Source organism: Vidua chalybeata, chromosome 2 (genome assembly GCF_026979565.1).
Source record: "Vidua chalybeata isolate OUT-0048 chromosome 2, bVidCha1 merged haplotype, whole genome shotgun sequence".
In the NCBI taxonomy this organism is placed as follows: domain Eukaryota; kingdom Metazoa; phylum Chordata; class Aves; order Passeriformes; family Viduidae; genus Vidua; species Vidua chalybeata.
The window spans coordinates 7,301,989-7,324,951 of record NC_071531.1 but is presented as its reverse complement, the minus strand read 5'-3'; the positions used below and the strand labels follow the sequence as shown (position 1 = coordinate 7,324,951).

At 38.0% G+C, this 22,963-nt stretch overlaps 1 protein-coding gene across 10 annotated transcripts in view; it reads right to left on the bottom strand.

Moving 5' to 3' along the window:
- Nucleotides 1-22,963, bottom strand: part of CASK (calcium/calmodulin dependent serine protein kinase) — a 187,283-nt gene that overhangs the window by 123,769 nt on the left and 40,551 nt on the right. For all 10 annotated transcript variants that reach the window (XM_053936059.1, XM_053936063.1, XM_053936065.1 and 7 more), the window contains exon 2: nt 16,390-16,502. In XM_053936059.1, coding sequence (XP_053792034.1) covers nt 16,390-16,502 — 113 coding nt within the window. The remainder of the gene's footprint in view (nt 1-16,389; nt 16,503-22,963) is intronic.

The following is a 22,963-nucleotide window of genomic DNA, read 5'->3' as shown; positions in this document are numbered from 1 at the left end:
TTTCTATCATCTTTCAAGATCTAAGGGGCCATGGAGTGGCAACAGGATCCACCAGAGCCCTGCCCAGACAGGAGGCTCAGGCAAGGCCCAGGACAGAGCTGGCTTGTTTAAACAAGATTTCCTGAGTCCTGATCCCTGAAACACACAGTCCTTCTTGGAAACAGGTCAGGTGGAGAGGATGCCACCAAAGCCAGCTACCAGATCTCAGAACACCTTTCTGGGTCAGCCTTTGTGCAAAGGCCTCCAGATCAGATGAAAATGACAATTTACACCTCAGTAATTTAGGAACACAAACAAAACTGCTCCTCTGTCCTTCCCAGAGCACTTCAGAAAACCAACAGCTACCATGATCTCCATTTACACAAACAAGTAATAACAGATATCACATTGCAAAGAAAATTAGGGTTACATCACTGTAGTCCTTAAAAGTCTCTAAACCTCATCAGGAATTGGGCCCTTCTTCATTCGGTTTGACTTTTCCTATATGCAAACGTCAAAGTGACATCAATTAACTTACTACTAACACAGCAAGACTGTCTGCTGCCAGACAGGCTCCATCCAACTGTGAAAGGAACAGGAATCCTAAGCTCTCACAGTCTCGGACAACTGCAGTGGAAAGTTCAATCTGCAGGGATACAAAGCCAGAATCTGACTTGCTCAGAGGGCTAAGGAGCTCTTACCTTCTCCTCATTAATTACAAAGGCAAAACAAAACTATGCACAAGTGCACAACTATACACCTACAAAACGTAAGCGAAGCAAGGGTGGGGTGATGCAAAACTTAGAAAGCTCTCTACCAACTGATACAGGACGTCAGAATCTTCAAAGACATACGAAGCAAATCCTGAAATTGGCCTTATCTCAGCAAAGCCAGTGCCTCCACATTTATCAGTTCCTACTCATTACAAGCAACCTCAGAACCAGACCAATTGTAATTGATTTCTGTTTTGGGCCAGCAGACAAACCAGGACAATCACAAACACAGATTCAATCGGAGGCAACAAAGCATACAGAGGTACTGAAAGTCCAAGGCTTGTTACTCAGAAGAGTAATTGCAAATTCAGCAAAACAAAGGACTGCAGAATCCTCTTCACCTGACACAACATTCTTTAGAGGATGTTGTGCAAATCCAGCCATCAGTTTGCAAGAGGCAAAGATGACAGTCAAGTGTAGTGCTGAGAGGAAGGGCGAATCAAGTTACTGCAATGCCACATGAGGATACAGATTTGGTATCATTCAGGATATGAACCTGCCTTCCTATCAGCAAACAGTCACCACAGCATGACCAGCTCTAAAGCTCTGTTCTACAACTTATTGTCTAAATGCTGACACAGAAGAGACACAATTTTATAAAGGGACATTCTCTCCCCATCTGACTTTATGACATTAAAGAAACCAATTTTTCTTGCAGTAGTTATTACTACATGGAAGGCAGAAATGGACTTCAAAATGTAAATTATTTTTATAAAAAGAAAAACCCTTCCAGAATAGATATTAAAATATTATTTTCTTTCCAAGATCTTGGCACATGTAAGTGCCCTCAGTCCTCAGACCAGCATTTGCAACACAGATTTACCTGCCCTGAAGCTGTGAATAGCTTTGATTGTTACTGTACAGCCCATAATTCCTCAGTAGTTACTAAAAACAACAGGATCAAGGCTGAAGATTCGATTGTGTTATAAAACACAGAAGGATAAGCAATGAAGAAAACAATGCCCTGCATCAGCCAATGACCAAGTCTTCACACAGGAGTGAAAAAGCCAATGTGTGGCCACTGGGATGGAGACCAGGGAGAGGGAGGGATGTTTTGCCTAAGCTTGAATGTGTTTGTTTGAATACCAGAATCAGTAATTAAAAGTCTTTTAACTGACCATTAATTAAATTGATTGGAATTTCATTCAAATTACAAAACTCTTCATTTGGGTATGTGATGGGGGGAAAAGAGGATGATGACACAAAAGGAGCTGAGTGAGTACCTTCAGTAATCCAGAGTAAGAGGAGTTAATCACACAGACAGACCACAGGACATGACCAGAACAAGGAAATTGGAGGCAAAAAGCCTGGTAGCCCAGACCACTTCTAGAATGAGGTGCATATTTTCAAAATTTTAATTGGTATTTCTTTGCTGACCAGTCCTACCAAGTAGACAGGAACACAGATAATCCACTATTTATTGCAGCTTTGATAAGATTTGAGGCTTTCTCCTCTCCCTCCATTGTGTTACCTTGTGCATGCACTTTCTCTAGCTAGGGTGCTTGTAGTTTAAGGCAAAAAATCCCCCAGAACTTGCCTGTGAGCTATTTAGGAAAGAACTGAGGTATCAACCATGGCTATTTACAATACATACTCCTGGAGTTCCTACTCCAACCCCAGACTGCATTTCTGTCTTCAACAGAGTAACTGGTGAAAATCAGTGAAAATCTCTTCTGTTTTCAGACCATCTCACACCAGTTAATCTCAGGTTTCAGAATAACATACAGCACACAGAATTATCTTCCCCTAAAGAGAACATCAAAATTCTCAACTGAATAAACTCAAACTTGTGCTTTCCCTTTAACAGGATAATTCCTCTTCAATCCTAACAGGTTTCTAAATAAGGTGCATTTAAAAAAGGAAGCAAGCCAGTCAACAAGACAGTAAAGACTAGGAGACTTAGGGTGCAAGTCCTCTATTCACTTTTCCCCCCACCTTGAATTAAAATAAATCAGCCCAAGGTTAAAAAAGTGCCAAAGCAAACCCAAATAAAGCCAAAGGAGTGCAGAGTAAGGAAGGTGGAATGAAGAAATAGGGCTTTGCCTTCCCCTTCAGCAGCCAGGATCTGTTCAGTCCTCCTGAGGGGGAAGGGGAGGATGCAAAGCACTGATACTCACCCACACTGCACAGATGGTAAGTGGCATCTAATAGTCCTAGATGTTACCATCCTACATTTCCAGGGAACCCTAGTTCCTTCACTGGCTTTCACCTCTATCAGAGAAGCTATTAAGAGGTGGAGATGGTGGGTGCCCTATCAGCCTGCAGCACAAGATTGGCTCTTGTAGAACTACATCAGAGTTGAAAAGCTTCTTTGCAAACCTGTCAGCCCCACTTGTGCAGCCCTGTGCTGGAAACACAGGCTTCCAGTTTGGAACAGCTTTTCAAAGAGAATGATGAGGACACAAGAGGATACAGCAATGATAACCTGTACAGACCTGAAAAGAGATGTGTAACATGTACATATTGTAACAAACATTTTTGTGGCAGCAACTTGGATTCAAATCCTAATTTGATTTGGCAAAGGGAAAAAAATCTACTTTGCTCAGGCAAAGTAGTATTTCATAAGTCATTTTCACTACTCATAATGCTATAAACTAAGGCAATATTTTCAGTACGATCTGTAACTATAAATTGTCACTATATTACAGGCAACGTTAAAAGTGACAGACATTAAGAAATCTACAGTAACTGGCTCTGTCACAGTAGATAAAACTATGTTTTTAAAATCTAACTTTATTTAGTTAGTCTTCTAAAGGAAATCAAGAAGCTTGGGGTTTAGACTGCTGACTGCTAGGAGCTTTCAGTGGAACTTAGTAATTTAAACTTAGTAATTTACTTAAACTTAGTAAAACTGTAATTTTTTTAGTTATTTAAAGTATAAAAATTAAGTTCTCATTTAACTGCCTTAACAAAAGCTAAGACACTCTGAAACAACAAAACATGACTTTTTAGCACCAGCCTCTTTTGCAACTGGGATTTTCCTTCTACAGCAACTTCAAAAAATAGAAAAAAAATTGACCACTGAATAGTGTAGGCAAAAGAAATACACAGAACAAACCTCCTCCCTCAACCAAGAAACACACCATAAATCTTACTCATATAAAGTGATCTTAAAAAAACAACACCCCATGAAAATCTGTGTCACAGATTTTAAGGAAACCAACCATAGATCACAGTGATTTTACTGGCATTGCCAATTTACTCACTGTCACTGTGTGTATTTGTTGGTTGGATTCATATTAGGAAATCAAATACATACAATATATTCAGTGTGAGAGCCTGTCCCTGGTAAATGTCATCATTAAAATAAATGGCTTGTAGCTGGAAAATGCCATGTCAGAAAGTGCACAGTAACACACAGAGCTGTAACACACAGAGCTGGTTAACACAGGTCACTCTCCCAAAGTTACTGCTTATACATGCAGTAGTTTTAAAACACAGAACCAGAAAAAAATTCAGTGCAGTACTAAAGATAAAATTTAATTAATATAAAATGTGTTCATTCGAGGTTTTATTAATTGGATTTTTACCTAAAACCTAACTGTATAGACAATAATTTATTGCTTGTACCTGACTTCTTTCACTCCACTGACTTCCAAACAAGCAATATACTGGAAGAAAACTGATGGTAGGGATGGTAGAACTCGAACATCAGATAAAATGTAGAAAGTCTTTAAGAAACAAGCTCACAGATCTCCTCAGGACTTTCAGGTCTTAGACTTATTTACATGTTCATGCTTTTCTCAACTGAGCAGCTAAAAAGCTTCAGTATTCTACTGTGCATGATAGCCAAGATATACTTTTACAAGATAGCTTCCAAACACAATTATTTCCATACACCTTCCTATCAAGTAGACCTAATTGTTTCTCTTAATATTTGTCTGTTCCCAAAGATTGTCTTTACTCAAAATGATTAGAAATCAATTCTTTTTTCCCCTTCTGAAGCAACTCTTACTCTGGGAAAGAGCCATTGCTTGGCACTGTGTACAGCTGGACTAAACACTCTCCCACATAATGACACACTATGGAGATCTCTCAGCTTTTACATATTTCATGTATTACTCATAAGTATTTGCTGATGCAGATGCTAGAATGAAAATTTCCATGGAGATGAGTGTGCAGTTTCCATAACTGCAGTACAGATTGTGGCACATTGTCACTGGTCTTCAGCTTCACCATTTTTTCCATGCTTAATTTTTCATCAGGAAGAACAGCTGGATCATAGGAGGATTAAGCTACTTGTGTTCATTTTATTATGAACAGACAGACATATATACACTACAGATCAGAAATATGCCCACACTTTTAAACTCTGTAATTCTTACTCCCAACTGATTATTTAGAGGGTCCATTAAGATTTGCTAACACATCTTTTGCAAATTTCCATTGCCTATAGCTCAAAACCACGTTCCTCTCCAATCCCTTTAAAACACCAGTGAGTGTAGAAAAGCTCCAAGAGGAACGTTTGTAGCTGTCTAAAGGGAAAATTGCCCAAGGTTGTGATATACCTACCAAACTTAGCAGAAAATTCTGGATACTATAAACAGATCAGAAACCATGAATCTTGCTTTTATAAAATATATAAATAAAATAAATACTTTAGGCAAAGGATTGAAACTGTCCCAGCCAAAATCCACACAACCAAAAGACAGGGGTTTTACCCATGTCCTACTACTATGACAGGATACAGGTTTGTCATTCTAACAGTGCTATTGCACAAGGATCATTATTTATCATACCACAGTGACATATATTTTTAGATTCACAAAACAACAAACCCCAGCATTTAAGAGTCAAAAAAGGTTCTCTTTTGATCAATGAATTAACAGAAACTGCAGCTCAGCTGCAGTGAATTTGGAATTTTGTTGATTGCACAAACCAGAACAGAATACATGCTAGCATATCCAAACAGAAAATATTTGAAAATACAGCTGATTCTTATTATCTTCCTTCCCTGTGTTTGTAATGAGCCTGAATTCCAGCAGCACTGCTAGAGCCTATTTCTGGACTACTGGCAAGAATCAGGATTCCTTAGACGAGTACATAGTGCGTACAGAGGCAGAAGTGTTTTGAAAAGCATTTTAATTTTTCAGAACAGGAGTTGGATATACCTCATGAATTCTGCAGTAATTAAAGACAACAATGTGTAAGAATGAAGTCTTGAGAGTGTTTATAAAATAAATATTTTTAAAAGTGTACGTCCAGATTTTTAAAAATAAATTTAATTAAGACTTTGCTTTGCAAAGAGGGTGAAGAAACACACCTTTGTCGTTTGGCTTATTGTATTGGTAAAAGCTCCAAGCATTGTTTACTGCTGTAAGATAGCTGGAGCAGGAATATCCTTCCTTACCCCTCCAACCTAAATTTCTTTATCAAACAAATTTGTTCTACTCAAATTCTGTCTCAAACACTTAAGGATGCTGTAACTAAATCAGGGTTTTAGAAAAGAAAAGGTTAGGTTATGTGATAAAACCTCATCTGCACACCCACAAAGGAGCAGAGAGAGACAATGGCATGTAGGGCAGGGGAGAGCCCAAATACTGCCCTGCTCAGCTGCTGCCAGGTCCTCACAGGAGAGCCAACCCAGCAAAGTTACAAAGTGGAATCACAGAATGGCTGAAGGGACCTGTGGAAGTCATCTGATCCAGCCCCTCTGCTCAAGCAGGGCCACCAAGACCCCATTGTCCAGGACTGTGTCCAGGCAGCTTTTGAGTATCTCCAACAATCCACAACTCCCCTGGACAACCAGTGCCAGTGCTTGGTCACTCTAACAGCTTAAAAAGTGTTTCCTGGCTGAGGCAGAACCTCCTGTGTTTGTTAGTGCCACTGCCTCTGGTCCTGTCACTGGGCACCACTGAGAGGAGCCTGGTTCTGTCCTCTTTGTACCTTCCCTTCATGAATCTGTACCCAACAACAAATCCCTCCTGAATCTTTCCTTCTCCAGGCTTAAACAGCCCTCCCAGCTTTTCCTCACAGAAGAGATGTTCCAGTCCCTCCATCTTAGTGCCAGCCCTTTGCTGGACTCTCTGGTACCTCCATGTTCTTCCCATCCTGGGGATGATCCCAGCACTGGAGCCAGCAGTGCAGGTGTGGCCTCAGGGGTGGGGCAGGACCACCTCTCCCCACCTGCTGCCAATACTTGGTCTAAGGCAGCCCAGGATACCACTGGCTCCTCTTGACCACAGGGGCTCATGGCTGGCTCCTGTTCACCAGCACAGGAGAGTCATCTGCTCTCCTCCAGTCCTTGGGCACCTCTCCCAGCCACCTTGTTTACTCAAAGATTATCCCGAATGTCCTCTCAGTGATATCTCTAAGCTCTGTCAGCACTTCTGGGTACACATCTGTGTAAACACACTTTAACAATTCATTATCCTCAGGTGCTTCAGGCCTGTTTCAGACTGACACTACACTGAGTTCTTAGACATCTCTTTTGCTGCATACTTCACTTATTTAAATATCGAATGCAAATACATAAGTCATCATACTCTCAAACTGCCCTATGCATCCAACTAAATATTCAGTAAAGAGAAGACACGTAAATAGTACGAGATTTTAAAGTATTTTTTGAGTAACACTGAAGTCTGCCTGTGATATTTTATTTCTGGGTAGAACAAGGATTAGGCTCTTTAGAATCCTGCTCAGCTGCAATCTTTCACACTGTGGTTGGGGAGATATGATTTGCAAAGCAGAGTCACATTCAGAGTGCCGGACTGAGGATGCACCTGTAGCTGACTGGGATGAGCATTTCAATGACAGGCTCACCACTGGCAAACCCCCCACAGAACAAACCTAGGACAGCTATCTCCAAGACTCTTGTAAGCCATACAGTACACCCACAGGCACCATCCTGTTTGGAATAAGTACTATTAACTGCAGCATACCTTTTCACTTCTGTGATTCACTCTGGATCACAAGCATTATCTGAAAATGTTTCTGCCAAATCTACTACGAATTTAAAGTATTTTTAAGTTTAATTTTCAGTGAAATCTGCATTCTAAATGGTTGTGAGTTCCTGGGAACAGATGGGATTCAAACAACAGGTTTCAAGGACCAACCAGTTTTTGTCCAGGTGAGGTAATGTATGTTTTCACTTAAGTTTTTCTGAATTAGCAAATACCCTGTAACACTTGAAATGACCAAAATGAGCATAAATTAAGTTTTATTTCCTTGAAAAATGGTTCAATATTATACACTACCTGAGTAGATTCACTAGTTACTTCAGTACTCATTTTTATCAAATGGTCCTAAGCCCTATATTATATGTACAAAGAAGAATTAACCTTTAAGTGGCAAACCTTATTTCACTGAGTTAAATGACATGTACTTTAAAGGAAGTTTTCATAATAATATTTCTTGGCAGTGGTCTTATTTACGAATGTGAACATATTTTCTTATTTCACATATATGGAAGTGTGATATAGAACCATAGCATAGTTTGGGTTGGAAAGGACCTTAAAGACCACGTAGTTCCAAACACCCTGCCATGGGCAGAGACACCTCCCACTAGACCAGGTTGCTCAAAGCCCTATCAAACCTAGCCTTGAACACTTGCAGGGATGAATCATCCAAAATTTCCCTGAAACCTGTTCTAGTGCCTCTCATATAAAGTGAGAAAAAAAATTACAGAGATGTTACTATAGGAGCACTTTTTAATCAATTATGATTACTTAAAAAAAACCCAAACTAGGCCAACTGAATACTCAGTTACGTAACAAAAATAACAGTTAAATTATCTATTATCTGGTGCATGAATTCTGTTCAGTGCTAATTATATAATCATTTCCATTATTATATATGTTCTAAGAATTCCAAGATGCAGCAATTTTTAAACTAGCACTCTAATAAGTTATTCTTAGAATGAATATTTATTGAAATGGCAGTTAAACACACTTGATGTAATTGCATTTTGAAACCTGTAAAGTGTACCATTTTTATTTCTAAAGCTGGGGAATGTTGCCTGCACTTGCTGCTCAGCTGCATGACACCTTTCTCAAAAGCAGCTTCCTGATAATGTTACGTAAACATCTGGCAACAAGGCCCCAGTGGTTTCAGCCACTGGACACAGCAGTCATTTTTCACAATGTTGGCACCACAGTGACACCAAGAGCAGAAGAACAAAGCTGTCAGAGCCAGCACGCAGCCAAGGAGGAAAGATTGAAAGAGAGGGAGGAAGAGGTGCACTCCTGCAGAGCCATTGTGTGTCCAGTCCTGTACTAAACCAGAAAATCAGATACATGTTAAAGGCAAGGCACTGAAGTCACACAGCAAACAAAGCTGTCCTTCTTCTGGAGACTGATTAGAAGGAAGAAAGAACTAATTGCTTGCAACACATAAAGACTTTATTATTTTCCTTCTACTCAAGCAGCCGTGCATAAAAAAATTAGGTAAATATGCTTTTATGCTTTAAGTGGATGTAATAAATACCCAAGCTATGCATTCCCTGCTGAAGATGGAAAAGAAAAATGTTTCATGAACACTGCTGTTAATATGCATCAAGTATGTCCAGAAATTTTATGTTCTTGAAGTAAGGTAATACCATACAGTTGATCTCTAACTCTTGGCTTATGATCTGGATAATAGGCCCTATTTCCCTACAGAGCACGGTATTTGCTTCTTGGGATGAATCAGATTTTCCTGTGTGACTCCAAACGAGGTCAAAACAATGATAATTTGGTCAGTGAAACTTAGTATATCACTCCTGGAAGCCTTTATCTGGGCACAAGCCAGGAAATCTTTAAAAAAAAAAAAAAAAAAAAAAAGAGCAAAGATCCCTAATATAAAATGCTGTTATTTTACACTTAAAAAAATAATTGAAATGTGGCCCCAAGACTGAATTCTGTATTTACAACCAGAAAAACATGGGCACCGTTTCTGCAGTGAACTGACTTCCAGTAGCAAGGATAAAATGAGTCCTTAGAAAGAAACCCTTGTTAAGTGTTCATGCATTCCTGTGAGCCATTATATGGATCTGTTCTATGGTTAACATGCTGCCAACTTACAGAAGTCTCTGCTGGGGGAAAAGCCTGCTTCCATCTCTTACGTTACATTTCTGCATAGAAGTATTTAATTCAAATGACGCTTTGTTTATGAAAGTTACAACGAAGTTATTAAAACTATTATATTTATGAAAATAAATAATAATAATAAAATAAATAATAAACAAAGCTATTATATTTATGAAATCTGTACTCCTCATAGAAAGAACTATATTTATAACCAAACCAGCTGACAACTGGTTTGTTTATGAAAGTTACAACAAAGTTATTAAAACTATTATATTTGTGAAAATAAATAAATAATAATAATAAAATAATAAATAAAGCTATTATATTTATGAAATCTGTACTCCTCATAGAAAGAACTATATTTATAAACAAACCAGCTGACAGCTTCTCCAGAAAAACAAAGAAGAAACCTTAAATCCTTCATTTAGTTAAAAGAAGCAAATCCCTCAGGAAGGCTCAGGTAACATTCCGTGTACCAAAACAGGACCAGTTCTACCCCTTCGTGGAATAAGGAGAACTGAGATAGGAACAATGCATTCCCCAAAAGGCAGACTCTTGAAATTACAAACATCAAAAGTGACTTCAAGTCCTCCTGACAGGCATAAATTACTACAGGTCCCTTCCATCATGACCCAGACATTCTTTAAAAAAAAAAAAAAAATCCTAAAAAGCATTATTTTTAATATTTGATTTTATATTACCACAGGTACATGGTTAATTCAAATCCTTCCTACTTCTTTACCCCAACTTGCTTTATGTTTGTACAGCACATACAGAAACTATAGTGATATTTTAAGTACCAGCAACATAAACTCCGTGACAGTCAGACTAGTTTTAAATCAGCAAGATTTTAGAGAGTTTCTTTTCAAAATCCACATTTGTGCATTTTCTAATGAACAGAGAGGTATCACTAATACCATATGATTTTTGTGGTCTGTAAAAAGATGCCTCAAACTCTTCATCACTGAGACACACACAGGAGATGAATCTTCAAGAAAACTCCTGTGCAACAGTTATACCTGCAACACTACAGTCACTAAATACTTGGATTATGACTTCTCATAGGGTTAAAAAGGTAATTCAAAAGCAAAGTCAAGCTGGTACAGAGCTTTTCACTCTCTGAAATATCCTCATATTTTCTGCCTTCAATGAAATGAAACCTATAATAGTGCCTTCCTCCTGCTTTCATTAAATCATAGAAAAGCTGGTGGGAAATGACCTCTGACATGGACATTGGGTCCAACCCCCACTCAATGTGAGATTACTGCACACACTGGGTCAGGATTGCTGTGATTTCATTGAGGAAACTCTTGAAAACCAAGTCCAACCTGAACCTGAGCCTTGCAGGCAACAATTCCCGGACATTTCCCTGTGTTCCAGCAGCTTCCGCTCAAGGACAGCTCAGCTCTCACATTTTTGTAGTTGTTCAAGTAGTTGAAGACCACATTATAATACTCTCTCAGCCTCCTCTTAACCAGACCAAACAAACCCAAACCCTTCTTCAACCTCTCTTTGCCCATCATGTCCTGCAGGGTCCTGATTATCTTGTCCTTTGCAGGGACCTTTCCAGCTCAAATTATGAAGCCTCAAACTGGGCACAATAGTTCAGGTGTGGGCCCAATAATGCTGCACAGAAGGAAGGCACTGCCCTTGATCTGTGAAATATGGTACAACATACAACTGACAACGACCAGAAATTCCAGATTAGCTGGTATTTCCAAATCAAAGGCAATGAGTCACTCATTCTTTCTTCAAATCCAGTCTATATATGGTACAGTATCATGAAAGATGATGACATACAGATTTGTAGTATTTTTTACTCAAAAGAGATGAGCTTAATGCTGACAGTACATTTTTTGCACGAGGCTCCAAGCTGCCAGGTCTATGAAACCCTTGAAACCACACAGGGAGGGAAGTGCAAAATCTTACAGATACTTTTGTGAAAAATAACTTATGATTCACTACAGCCTTCCAGTACCAAAAGTTAAAGATACCATCATGCAACTTCATTCTGAATTAAATAAAGCCTCTTAAAAACACTGCCCTGACAAAATGATTCTAAAAAATGAAAGCCTAAATAAATTAAATAAATAAAAATAAGAAAACCGACAAGGGTAAGCTGTTTAATGAAATAATGAGAACAAGGTCTCAAATTTAAGAAAATCTCGCACAGTCTGCAAGTTAGTCAGGGATAAGATATGTGGGCCCCTTTGTGGGGAAAAAAAGCCCCACAAGACAAGAACTAAAATACAACAAAACCTTCCCAGTTTTCATTCCAATTCCCCAATAAATAATTTTGAAATTCTTCTCCAAAAGTGGATGATCCATAGCAGGGGCAGTTTCGATTCAATTAACTTGCCCCTCTCTGTGCTAGTAGTCCAAGAACTGTATTTAAAACACTGCTTTCTTGGCTACAAGTTTGCTCTTTGTCACAGACAAAAGCATTTTGCAGACTGTCTTCACAGCCTGCTTCCAGAAGAACCAGTTTGGATTCTGAAAGAAACCTCAATCCTTCCTTATCAGCTTATTCATTCGGCTTCCCAGTGGCTTGAATGCACACAAACCTGTATATCAACCACACACATCAACCTAATAAATAAGGTGTAGACTATTAGAAGGCTGGAGAAGAACTGGTAACCACTTTCTTTGTAAGGACATTTCTATAGAAATTAACTACAGGTAAGAGAATCTAATATATGTTGAATTGTATTCTGAAAAAAAACTTCAATGCACTGTAGGCACAAAACACTGCCCTTTACATTGCTTTAAAAAACACTCAGCATGTTCCAAGAAAGTAATTTGGATTTAAGAAAAGGCAGATAAATAATGTGCATTGGCTTCTAAGTAGTAAGGACTGATCACCATTCTGTTCCTGAGAAATGGTGGCTTCACTTGGTGTTAGAGCAGGTAACTAAAAATCAGACATGCAAGCTGTGCAGAGAAAAAACACAAGAGAAAATGCATGGGATGTGAAGAGGGCAGCAGAGGAAATGGACAGTCAAACTAAGATGTGAGCTGTAACAAACTCATAAATAAGGAACAGGAACATGCTCCTCACAGTTTTCTACACCAGAAGTTCTGAGTATAGCAACTAAGAGCTGTAATTGAAAATGTTTATTTACACTGATATATTTTTTTAGAACTCAGTGAGTTTACTACTACTGCTTCTGAGAGCATCAAATACTCTTCCACATGGATTCTCTCAACTAACAGTAAAAAAGAGACTCTTATGTCTAAAAATATCCAGCCTTCACATTTTCTTATTTTTGATTTTTTGTATCTCTGTGATATGATTCTGTGTTGTAGAATATGTCAACATGTAAAATATCCAACATTAATCCAGCAGATCGCGCGGCCACTTGAGCAGTGACAAGGTGTCAATATACTTCATTAATATGGCTGAATTACAACACTACAGAGATTGATGATACACAATATGCAAGACCATGAATACTAATACATAAATCCAATAGAATTTAGCCTAGATTAGATTTGCTAGCTGTCAGGCATCGTTATATTGCATTAATTTTCCCTGCTATTATCAAACCACTGCAGAGATGCAGCGAGACACAAAAATCACTTGAGATGTCTGTGTCTACACATGCTATGAGTATTGAGCAGCCTTATGGAAAGAACACCATACCTGATAAAAGTTTGTCTTATGAGCTAGTGGCTTCTCCATCATATGCCACAAGTGCTCACAATAACACCAACTGGTAATGCATCAGCCTAGAGAAGCTTGTTTCTGTTTCCCTGGTAAAGAGATACCATTATTGTAAGACACCAGGATGTATTTTTCTAAATGAATTGTTCAGAAAACAGTCCCTTTAAAACATACTCACTGTCCAGCTTTCTCACAGGTTAAAGCAATCAAAACTGGTTTTAAAAACTGTATCAAAACTAGTTTTAAATTATCCCTTTTTAGCACAGTAATGCTATGCCTAAATTTTCTCCCTATATAGTATTGCAACTATATTGGCCCACACATTATACGTTGTTACAAACACCAAAGGATCCATCTAGGTTGGGAGGACCCTCTGGAGGTGATCTAGTCCAAACTCTTGCTCCAAGCAGGTCAAAATAGACCTGGCAGCTTGGAGCCTCGTGCAATCCACTTCTGAGCATCTCTGAGGATGTTCTTCACGAACACTCTGTGCAATCAGGCACAGATTTTTCTTTGTCTCTAACTGGCATTTCTTCATGTTGCAATTTGTCCACATGGCCTTTTGTCATTTCAATGTGTGCCCAAATCAAGACTGTGGCTCCATCTGCTCTATATCCTTTTATGAAGTAATTGAAGACAGCATCAAGTCTCATCTCAGCTTCTCTTACTAAGGCTTGACCAACTCAGTCCATCCCTGCTAGACTCCTGCCAGCACACCATTGCTTTTCTTGTACTGGAGAAACCAGACTGCACACAGTGCTCCAGGGGTGGCCCCACAAGGGATGAACAGAGGGAACAATCACTTGCTTTGCCTTGCTGGCTGCACCTCTGCAATGCTCTGCTCTGCAGTTGGCTGCCTTTGCCACAAGAGTACACTGCTGACGAACAAAAATGAAGTTCTTACCCATAAACACATCACCCTACAGGGATATTTATGTAAAAGCACTCAAGAACAAAGACTTTTTAGATTTTATCTGAAAGTGTGGAGGCATATTGGGACCTTTAGCTGTAAGCACTCTAGATATATGTGAATTAATGGAAGGAATTGGCATCAGCTTCCTCACATGCAGAATGTCCTGTTCTCCCACTCCTGTGCCTCAAAGAAAGAATGGAGGTGGAGAGTAGTGCAAAAATAACCTTCAAGAGCAAATTGAACTTGCAGAGGACAAAATTCAAGGTAAAGAGTATCTCCAAGGGTTAATCTTATCACTGCATTACAGCTCACACTTCAACACAGTTTACAAACACAGCTTCCTCACAGGTATATTTACTTTATACCAATACCACCATGGTGGCTGCCCACCAACGTGCATAAGGAATGCTGCATCAGAAATAAACAAGCAAACAAACAAACAAAATCTTTAGATTTTATATCTAGAACCTAGATAGCGGTGCAAAAAAACCAGCCAACTAAAAATCCAGGCCAAATGAAAAACAGAGGGAAAACAAAGAGAAGATGGAAAGGATTTGTGAAAAATTCACATTCTTATGTTGAAGAACTTGTTCCACACTCACTTACACATTTATGTGTCTTTGTGTCTTAATACTACAAATCTAAGGTATAACAAATCAGAATCTTTAAAAAAACCAACCCCAAAACAACAAAGAAACTCATACAACAATCCAAAACCACAAAACAAAACAAAGCACCACTAAACTCACAAAACGTTTATGATCGTACCTCAATGATCTGCTACCTTGAATTAAAATTACAACAATACAACAAAAGTGGAATTGGAAAAACCCCAGCCTTCTTAATACACTCCCAAGCCTATTCTTTAGATCCAGGCAGAAATTGCAAACCGTTCACATTTATCCTTTTCTCAGTTATTACTGTTGGCTTTTCTTTTCTTTCTGATGAGTCCCTTCTCTTTTGCCTATGACTTTTCCCTTTCAGAAATTCTTCATGGCCCCAAAAGGTTGAATTTTACTGTCATGGAGCCAGGAACGTAATTCCACCAAAGGCAGAAATGTGTCCTATCATCAGCAATTCAAATGAGGCTCAGAAAAAAAAAGATTTAAAAGTTGTGTCTGAATATATGGTTCATATGGAGCTAATCAGAAGCTGAATATTGTGGAAAATGTGGCTTATATTTTGTTATAGGGCTCAAAAAAAGAAACAGCAATGACATTATTAAATGAAAATATCTGGCAAGGCCTGTGATTTACCTTATAAATCAAGCTAGTCATTAAGGCTCAAGATACTGTTATAAATACCAACAGAAGTCATGGACCCTTTTTGCTGAAGCTAGGTTCACAAGGACTTCAATGGCATCAGTGGAACCCCACAAAAACATTACTGTACAAAAGAATATGATCTCCAGAAAAAAGATACAGGACACGGAGAACACAGCAAGTGTCAATGAACTGCCAACGCTCTTCTCCATGGAGGGTTAAAGAAAAACTTCATGCACACAGAAGTTGTGCATTCAACTTGTAGAACATAGATTGTTTTACCCTAAAATAGGAAACGTTTGAGAGTTACAGCCTTGTGTTTACGCTGTAGCAGTTCTGCAGCATTGCCTGTAATCCTGACTACATGAAAAATATATTTTTATATAATTTTGCACGTTAATAGCATGTCTTCACCTATCTATAGCAAATTACTTGCTAAATCTAGACTAGTGAAAACAAAACCCATGTGTTCTTGGTTTAATTCATGTGTATGCTTTTTTGACTCAGAACTACTGTTTTCTTTGCAAAATTCACATTCTTAAGACAAAAAAATCCAAACAGAAATAGAAATGGCTTAGACCTAACTTTCTAATATTTATGATCATCACTGAAAATATGTATTAGAAACTACTAAAGATTAGTAATGCAAGCAGTAAGCTAATTTTGAGATATACAGCCTTGCTTTAAAACTTCTAGAAAACATAAACCAGAAAGTATCATAAAGAGAGCAAACAGAGGCTGACAAATCAAAAAGACCTGTCTGATGGGAGTTTGCTTAATTATTAATTCTTACCTTCTGTGCTTAATCCAGGACTTGAAGTGAATTTTGCTACATCGACGATCTTCACAGCGAACTGCTGCCCCGTCTCCCTGTTGATGCATCGCCGCACGACGCTGAACGGACCCCTGCAACAGAGAAACCAGCCATGAACAACCATCCTCCTCCTCCTCACTGTGCTACAATGCCCTTGCTTCTCAGCAAGGTTTTGATTCATGCATTCAAGTGTAGTATTTACACAGAATACACCTCTTGTCCTTGCTGCCCATTAAATGTAAAATTAATGATTCCGAAGTATAGACTACTGTGAAGAATATCACCGAGTTCTGTATTTTCCTGTATTAAAGACATATTCTCTTACCCTGCCCCTTTAGAAAGGCTATACTCTTAGAAACTTTATGTAATATGGAACTGACATCATCACTATTAAATTTTAAGTGGGCCTTATTTAGATGCAAAATCCAAATAGCGGGGGAAAGAGAGGTGAGAAAGCCATTCCTTCTTTCCATCCTAATCTGAAAGGATAATAGACAACACGAAGACTAACAGAATTGTGAGCTGTTCCAGTTTCAGTTTGCGAGCTGTTTCAGTTTGCTTTACACAAACTAGGTTTATTTCCAGTTTGGTATCACTAGATACAAACAACCTCCATTACAATACTTTGAAATTCCACAAAAGCTCATGATTTTTCTCTCATCTATGACACTTAGAGAATCCTGGAAGTTACAGATGAAAAGATTATAATCAGTTCAGACAAATGTCACTACTGCACTCAAATAAAAGAGAGTAGTTATTTTTCGAAATTGAATTTACATTTGCCAAAACATCACTTAGAACAATGACAAATTTTTAAAAGCCACCAGCACAAATATGTATTTTTGGAAACACCTTTTAGGAGATGATTTAAGTTTTTGGTGCCTTAACTTCTAATATGGAATCTTCTGTCCAAAGTTAATAACAACCAGTACAATCAGATAAACATGGTATGTCAAGCTTTCAAAAATGAAGTATTAGTATGTTATGAAAACAGAATAGAATTGTTTCAAGAGTGTACTAGCTCTGGCAAATCAATCCTTTTTTACTGCTACTTATTTAATCACAGACGTGTGAGTTCTACAGAAATCCATTCTGAAGTCTTCTCAAAAAGATGTGAGGGAAAAATTGAGGATGGAAAGAGCCTTTGTTCAGAAGTTTGTCTATTGAGTGAACATTCACCTGCTGAGTGAAATAAATGCTTTAATATAGCTTGAAAGAAAAATTCTTCCATTCAAACAATGAACTGGAAGTCTGTTGACATGTTTCTGAGCAATGGGATTGCAAAGCAACACCATTCTCAAAATAAAAGGTACCCTGAGGAGGCAGAAATGTCCCTCTGAGGGCACTTACAAACCTTAATAACTGGCTTTTGGTATTCCTTTACACAGCAGATGATCTGAAGTGTGTAATTCATCACACTGCCAAACCCATACTCAGATAGCTAAATTCCAGGTTTTGTACTCTTTCAACATATAACATACTTGTAATGATTTCTTGAAATAGGATTATTTCTGACAGAGAACATTAATACCAAAAGTAGTCAACAAATCCCAGTCTAAATATTCACAAGTAAGGACGATATTTATTAGCACAACTATGGACACGTGATGTACTCAGACAGAACAAGTTATTCAAGAAAATGCAGGTTTGTTTTCTTTCTTCTTTCCTTGCTCCAAACACACAATGAAATCCCCCATATTGATGGCTATTTTCTCTTCTGAATCCACATCCCACTGTTATTCAGTACTTGGTCTTTTACCAAAAATGACCACAGATATTTCTAGAAAGATGATCAATTAAGCCTCTAATAGATATAAATGGACTTTCATCATTAAATGAAAAAGGTTCAACTGACTTCATCTGGCATTGGAAGCTATTGACTAAGCTACTGACTTATCATACAGCTATTGATAAGGATCCTCCCTCCACGTTTCAAAAAGTGATCTTCTATGAAAAAGATCCACTTTATACAAATCAGTGTCACCCTCTTATTTCAAGTTCCTGCTTCCTCTTTCAGCATTCAAAGTAAAATTGCTTCAAAACGCTATAAATACATTTAGATTATAGTAATCTAAACACATTTCAAAACCTAAACTGCAGCTTTGGAATAACATTGGCAACACCTCCCTTCACTCCTAATTGTCATAAATCACTAGAAACGAAACATATTTAATTCAAATAATCCTCTTTCTTTTCACTACCATGTCCCTTCCCCCCCCCCCCCCCCAAAGCCTTTCTGGATACATGAAATAATACTTTTAACATATTCTGATATAGAAGTGTAGATCACTGGAGTGCAGACACCTCACAAGACCATATCCTTTACTTGCAGGCAGATCCCCAAATCCTGTAAATTCACCCAAACTCTATGAATATCAATATTTCTGGCTATTGGCTGAGCTACTTTTAGATCTCCTGGTTTTTGCCAAGCCTGGGCAGGAGAGCTTTCCCAGCCACCACAGTATGTGTATGTGCTTTGAGCAGGCAAAGAGAGCTGGAGGAATCATAAATCAAAAAGGAGCCTATAAACTTCAGTTCTGAGAGGATCAGATCTGTGTGTAACCCACCTTTATCTTGTACAACCATGCCCTGATTTCTCCTTCCATTGTCCATTAACATTTTAAAATCCTGACTTGAGCAATTTCCTTCCTGCATATTAAATCTGGGACAAAAAAATTAGAGCATTTTATTCAGTTCTGTAACAGAAAAGGTACAGAGACACCCCTACATCTCAAAATTTATGGCCATATTGAAACTTCACTGTGACTATGACAGAGGCTTCTCTCCTTGGATTGAGGAATGTCAAAGACTCTTAAGTAAATGAAATGTGCTGTAAAGCACAGAATACAAGAACTGGGGTTGGAACCAAATGATCTCTAAAGTCCCTTCCAAACCAATCCATTTTATGATTCTGTGAATTCAAGCGACACCTACAATTAACTCATTCTATTGAAACAATACAGCAATTTCATACAGAAATAAAAATACTTTAAAACACAACCTGAAGAAAGACTCAACTATTTACAAACCTCAGACTTCCAAATTTTAAAAACACTCTCTCTATTGAACCTCTATTGATACTCAAGCTACACACAGCCTCAAAATAGTGTTAAAACACTACATTAGATGAATGCATCCCATGACAATAGCATCACAACAAAAGCTTGTATAGTCCAATTTTAGGTAATTTTAAATCACTCATGAGACATGCCCTGATCAATTAAGCAGACACCATCACTTCCATGTGCCAAGTAACACAAAGGAACTTTTAAATAAATTATGGTTGCAGTTAGTCCTCTCCAGCTGCAATGGCACACAGCAAGTTTACAAATTAAGTTTTAACAGCCCACGGTGATGCTGTATAACCTGAGTCAGAAAACAAGAATCCCTGTTTCCTAACACAAGAGCTTCAAGCCTTATTTAGAAGCTGAGTAACAAAAGTCTTTCAGCCCACCCTGAGTCTCAGCACTGAAACCACCCAGAGAGGAAAGGAACCACAGCATTCATCTCTCAGCTGAGATGAGGAGCTGCTCAACAGTTGTGCCTGCAGATGGGAAATGTGCATCACATCCTTGCTAAATGACAATTTCTAAAGCTCGTTTTGCCGACCCTGCAGCTCAAAATTTACAGAAGTACAGAGGTGACAGAGACTGGGGAAGGAACAACTGTAACCCCAGACACAGATCATCAAAGCTGTCAGAGATAGATAAGGGTGCTTATTTATTAAGAGTATCTGAGTTGAGTTGTGTAAGACTTCATTTTCTAAGTCATACAAACTGTAATCATGTCATGTGCTGTATATTTCATTTCTCTCTGTGCTACCTTTAACAGACATAACCCAAGCTTGCAAAATCTTTCCCTGCAATCAGCTTGCACACCAGAGACTACACCAGCTCAAATGAGGATCCTTAAAACATGCAAGGAAGCAGTAAGGACAGATGATTCCTTCACTGATATTTTATCAAGGTTGGTAGCAGCACACCCCAACACCTGGAACACTTGGAGTCCCACCTACAACATATGCCAAAATCCAAAATGTATGAACTTAAACTGAAGCTGGGATGCATGATGGGTTCTGCTGTCGTATGCAGATGGAAATCCAAATGTCCCATTACTGAGGAGGTTAGTGAGTACATATAGGCCAGGAAATGTGGATTGAAATGTTAAAGAGGCTGTCTCATGTCTTTTCATTAGTCCAAAATTTAAAATTAGCAGAGCAGGCCTGATGTAATCTTAACCCTACTGAAACTATTTTCTGATGGTAACTTACTGTCTAGCACAGAGCAGCTCATTTTCCATCAGCTAGACACAAACTTGAAGAAAATCAATTATTAATTACTCTCTCCTTCAGAAGTACAACACCTGAATAAGGTGAATAAGAATAAAACCTGAATAAGGTGAATAAGAATAAAACCCTAAAACTTTGATAACATCAAAGCCTTTTTTATCATCTCCTTCACTGTAAGTTATTTTACTTTGTGTGTCATTGGGACTTCAAGGACAACAATCATAAATCGATATATTGCAAACAACCTTTTTCTACGACAATCTTGTCAGTTTATCTGTCTGTTCTGCTTCCTGTCTCCTTTCCTTCAATCCCTGGTGGTGTGCAAGAAGGAGAACTGGTTGTGGTTGGAATATCCCACAGCCTGTTGCCTTCCCGTGTCCCTTAATGAACTGAGCTGACCTGTGGGAATGGAATTCCTGTAAAGACACTTCCTGAACCCCTTTGCTTCAGAGCCTCAAAATTTGAGATTTTGGATCATATCAGACCATCACGAACTTGCTCAACATCTCTTCCAAGTGAGGCCCAATTTTTTGAGGAACTTAATATAAAACAAGGTGTTTTGGCTCTCTAGTTCTTTTTCATTAAGTTAAAAAAAAAATAAGAAACACAAGTTGAACATTTTGACAGAAAAAAAAATAATGAGCAATATCTCCTCCTTTAAAAATGATCTTCCATTTAGAAGTAAAAGGCCTGTCACTCCTCTTCCTTATTTAACAAGATTTAATAGTTAAGAATGTGAGACATGCAACACAGGTCTTAAAGTCACCTTAATTCAACATTTTAGATCAAGTGTTTAGATCAAGATCAGTGTTGTCTAAAAAGGGTTTTGACAGTTTGTTGCAATAAGATACCATAGCAGTATATACATAAAAAAGATATTTATACCCAGATTTTTTTTTCTTTTCTATTTAAAGCCTGCACATTTGCTTACCTAAGCAGCAAACACTGCTTTATTAGCTACTAATGTGGCTAATACTTTCAAAACAATTGTATTCAAATTGATGACAATTACTGGGAAGAAAACAATTTGCTACTACATTCAAAGAGACAGATCTTTTTTCCCTCTTTACTCATCCACAAAATTTATAACATATATTTGTTCTTCAACTTTCCCTTTGCCTTCTATTGAACCTCTTTCAAAAATTAAGTATTCCCAAAATTAATTAAATCTCCAATTAGTCACTGTATCAGCTCATTTACACATGGCACTGCAGCTTAAAATAGTGATTGAACCCTTCTGTGAAATAGCACTTCAGATTAGAGAGCATCCACATTTAGAAAGCCATCGCTGGCAATGCTGGGTTGACACTTTTTGTTTTATTCTCAAAGGAAAATTTAAAATAATGCATTATGATGACTGTGGCACAGAAGAACATTTGGGTTGAAGATCTGATACTTTGGAAAATTAGATATCCCAGTACAAGCCACAACTGAGTTCCCAGACAGCAATATTTCTATCCCATTCGATCTATTTCTACTTTTCAACAGGTCACATCTTTGAAACCAAACCTAGGTTTGAACTCAGCTTTAGGGTGAAACCTACAAAGAACAAAGCAAAAGACAGCAATTCACTGGATGTCCCCCCAATATGAATACATATTCATAGATACTTCCTAATATTAATCCAAGAGGGAAAAAAAAAGAATATGTAAACCAAATCTTAACCGCAAGAAAATCAGAGAAGGAACGGCACTCCAGTGCTTGTGAAAGGGAAATACTCCCCAAGAAAACCTTAGGGTATGCTTGGAACTCATGCAGCAAAAATTCAAATGCAGAAAAAATATTTACCCCCAATTTTAGAGATTTACCCTCAATTTTAGAGATTTTCTGAATTTAGTTCAGAAGTGTGTTTCCATGGTTTTGTCAGTATAAAAGCAAAATACAGGCCAAAAGAGATTTTTTCTGCTGTCCTGTCTTTCATATCTCCAAGCAAAAAGGGGGATAAGCTATCCCTAAATGATCAGCCACCTCTACCAATAAAATAGTAAGTTTGTAGTCTGTTTTTTCTTCTTATCAAGCAAAAAAATCAAACAGTTTATCAGTCACTCTATATATTTACCAAATCTCTTAGGCATACATACGTTATAAACAAATGCTGGTATGTAAAAATATCTTTAATGTATCTACAGTTTGGAAACAACTCTTCTTTTACACTGTCTGGCTGGGATATTGAGGGGATGGAAAAGGAAGAACACTGAGATAAGATGCTCACTAAATTTGCTATTCTATTACCATGAAATAAATATTTCCATACCAGGCACCAAC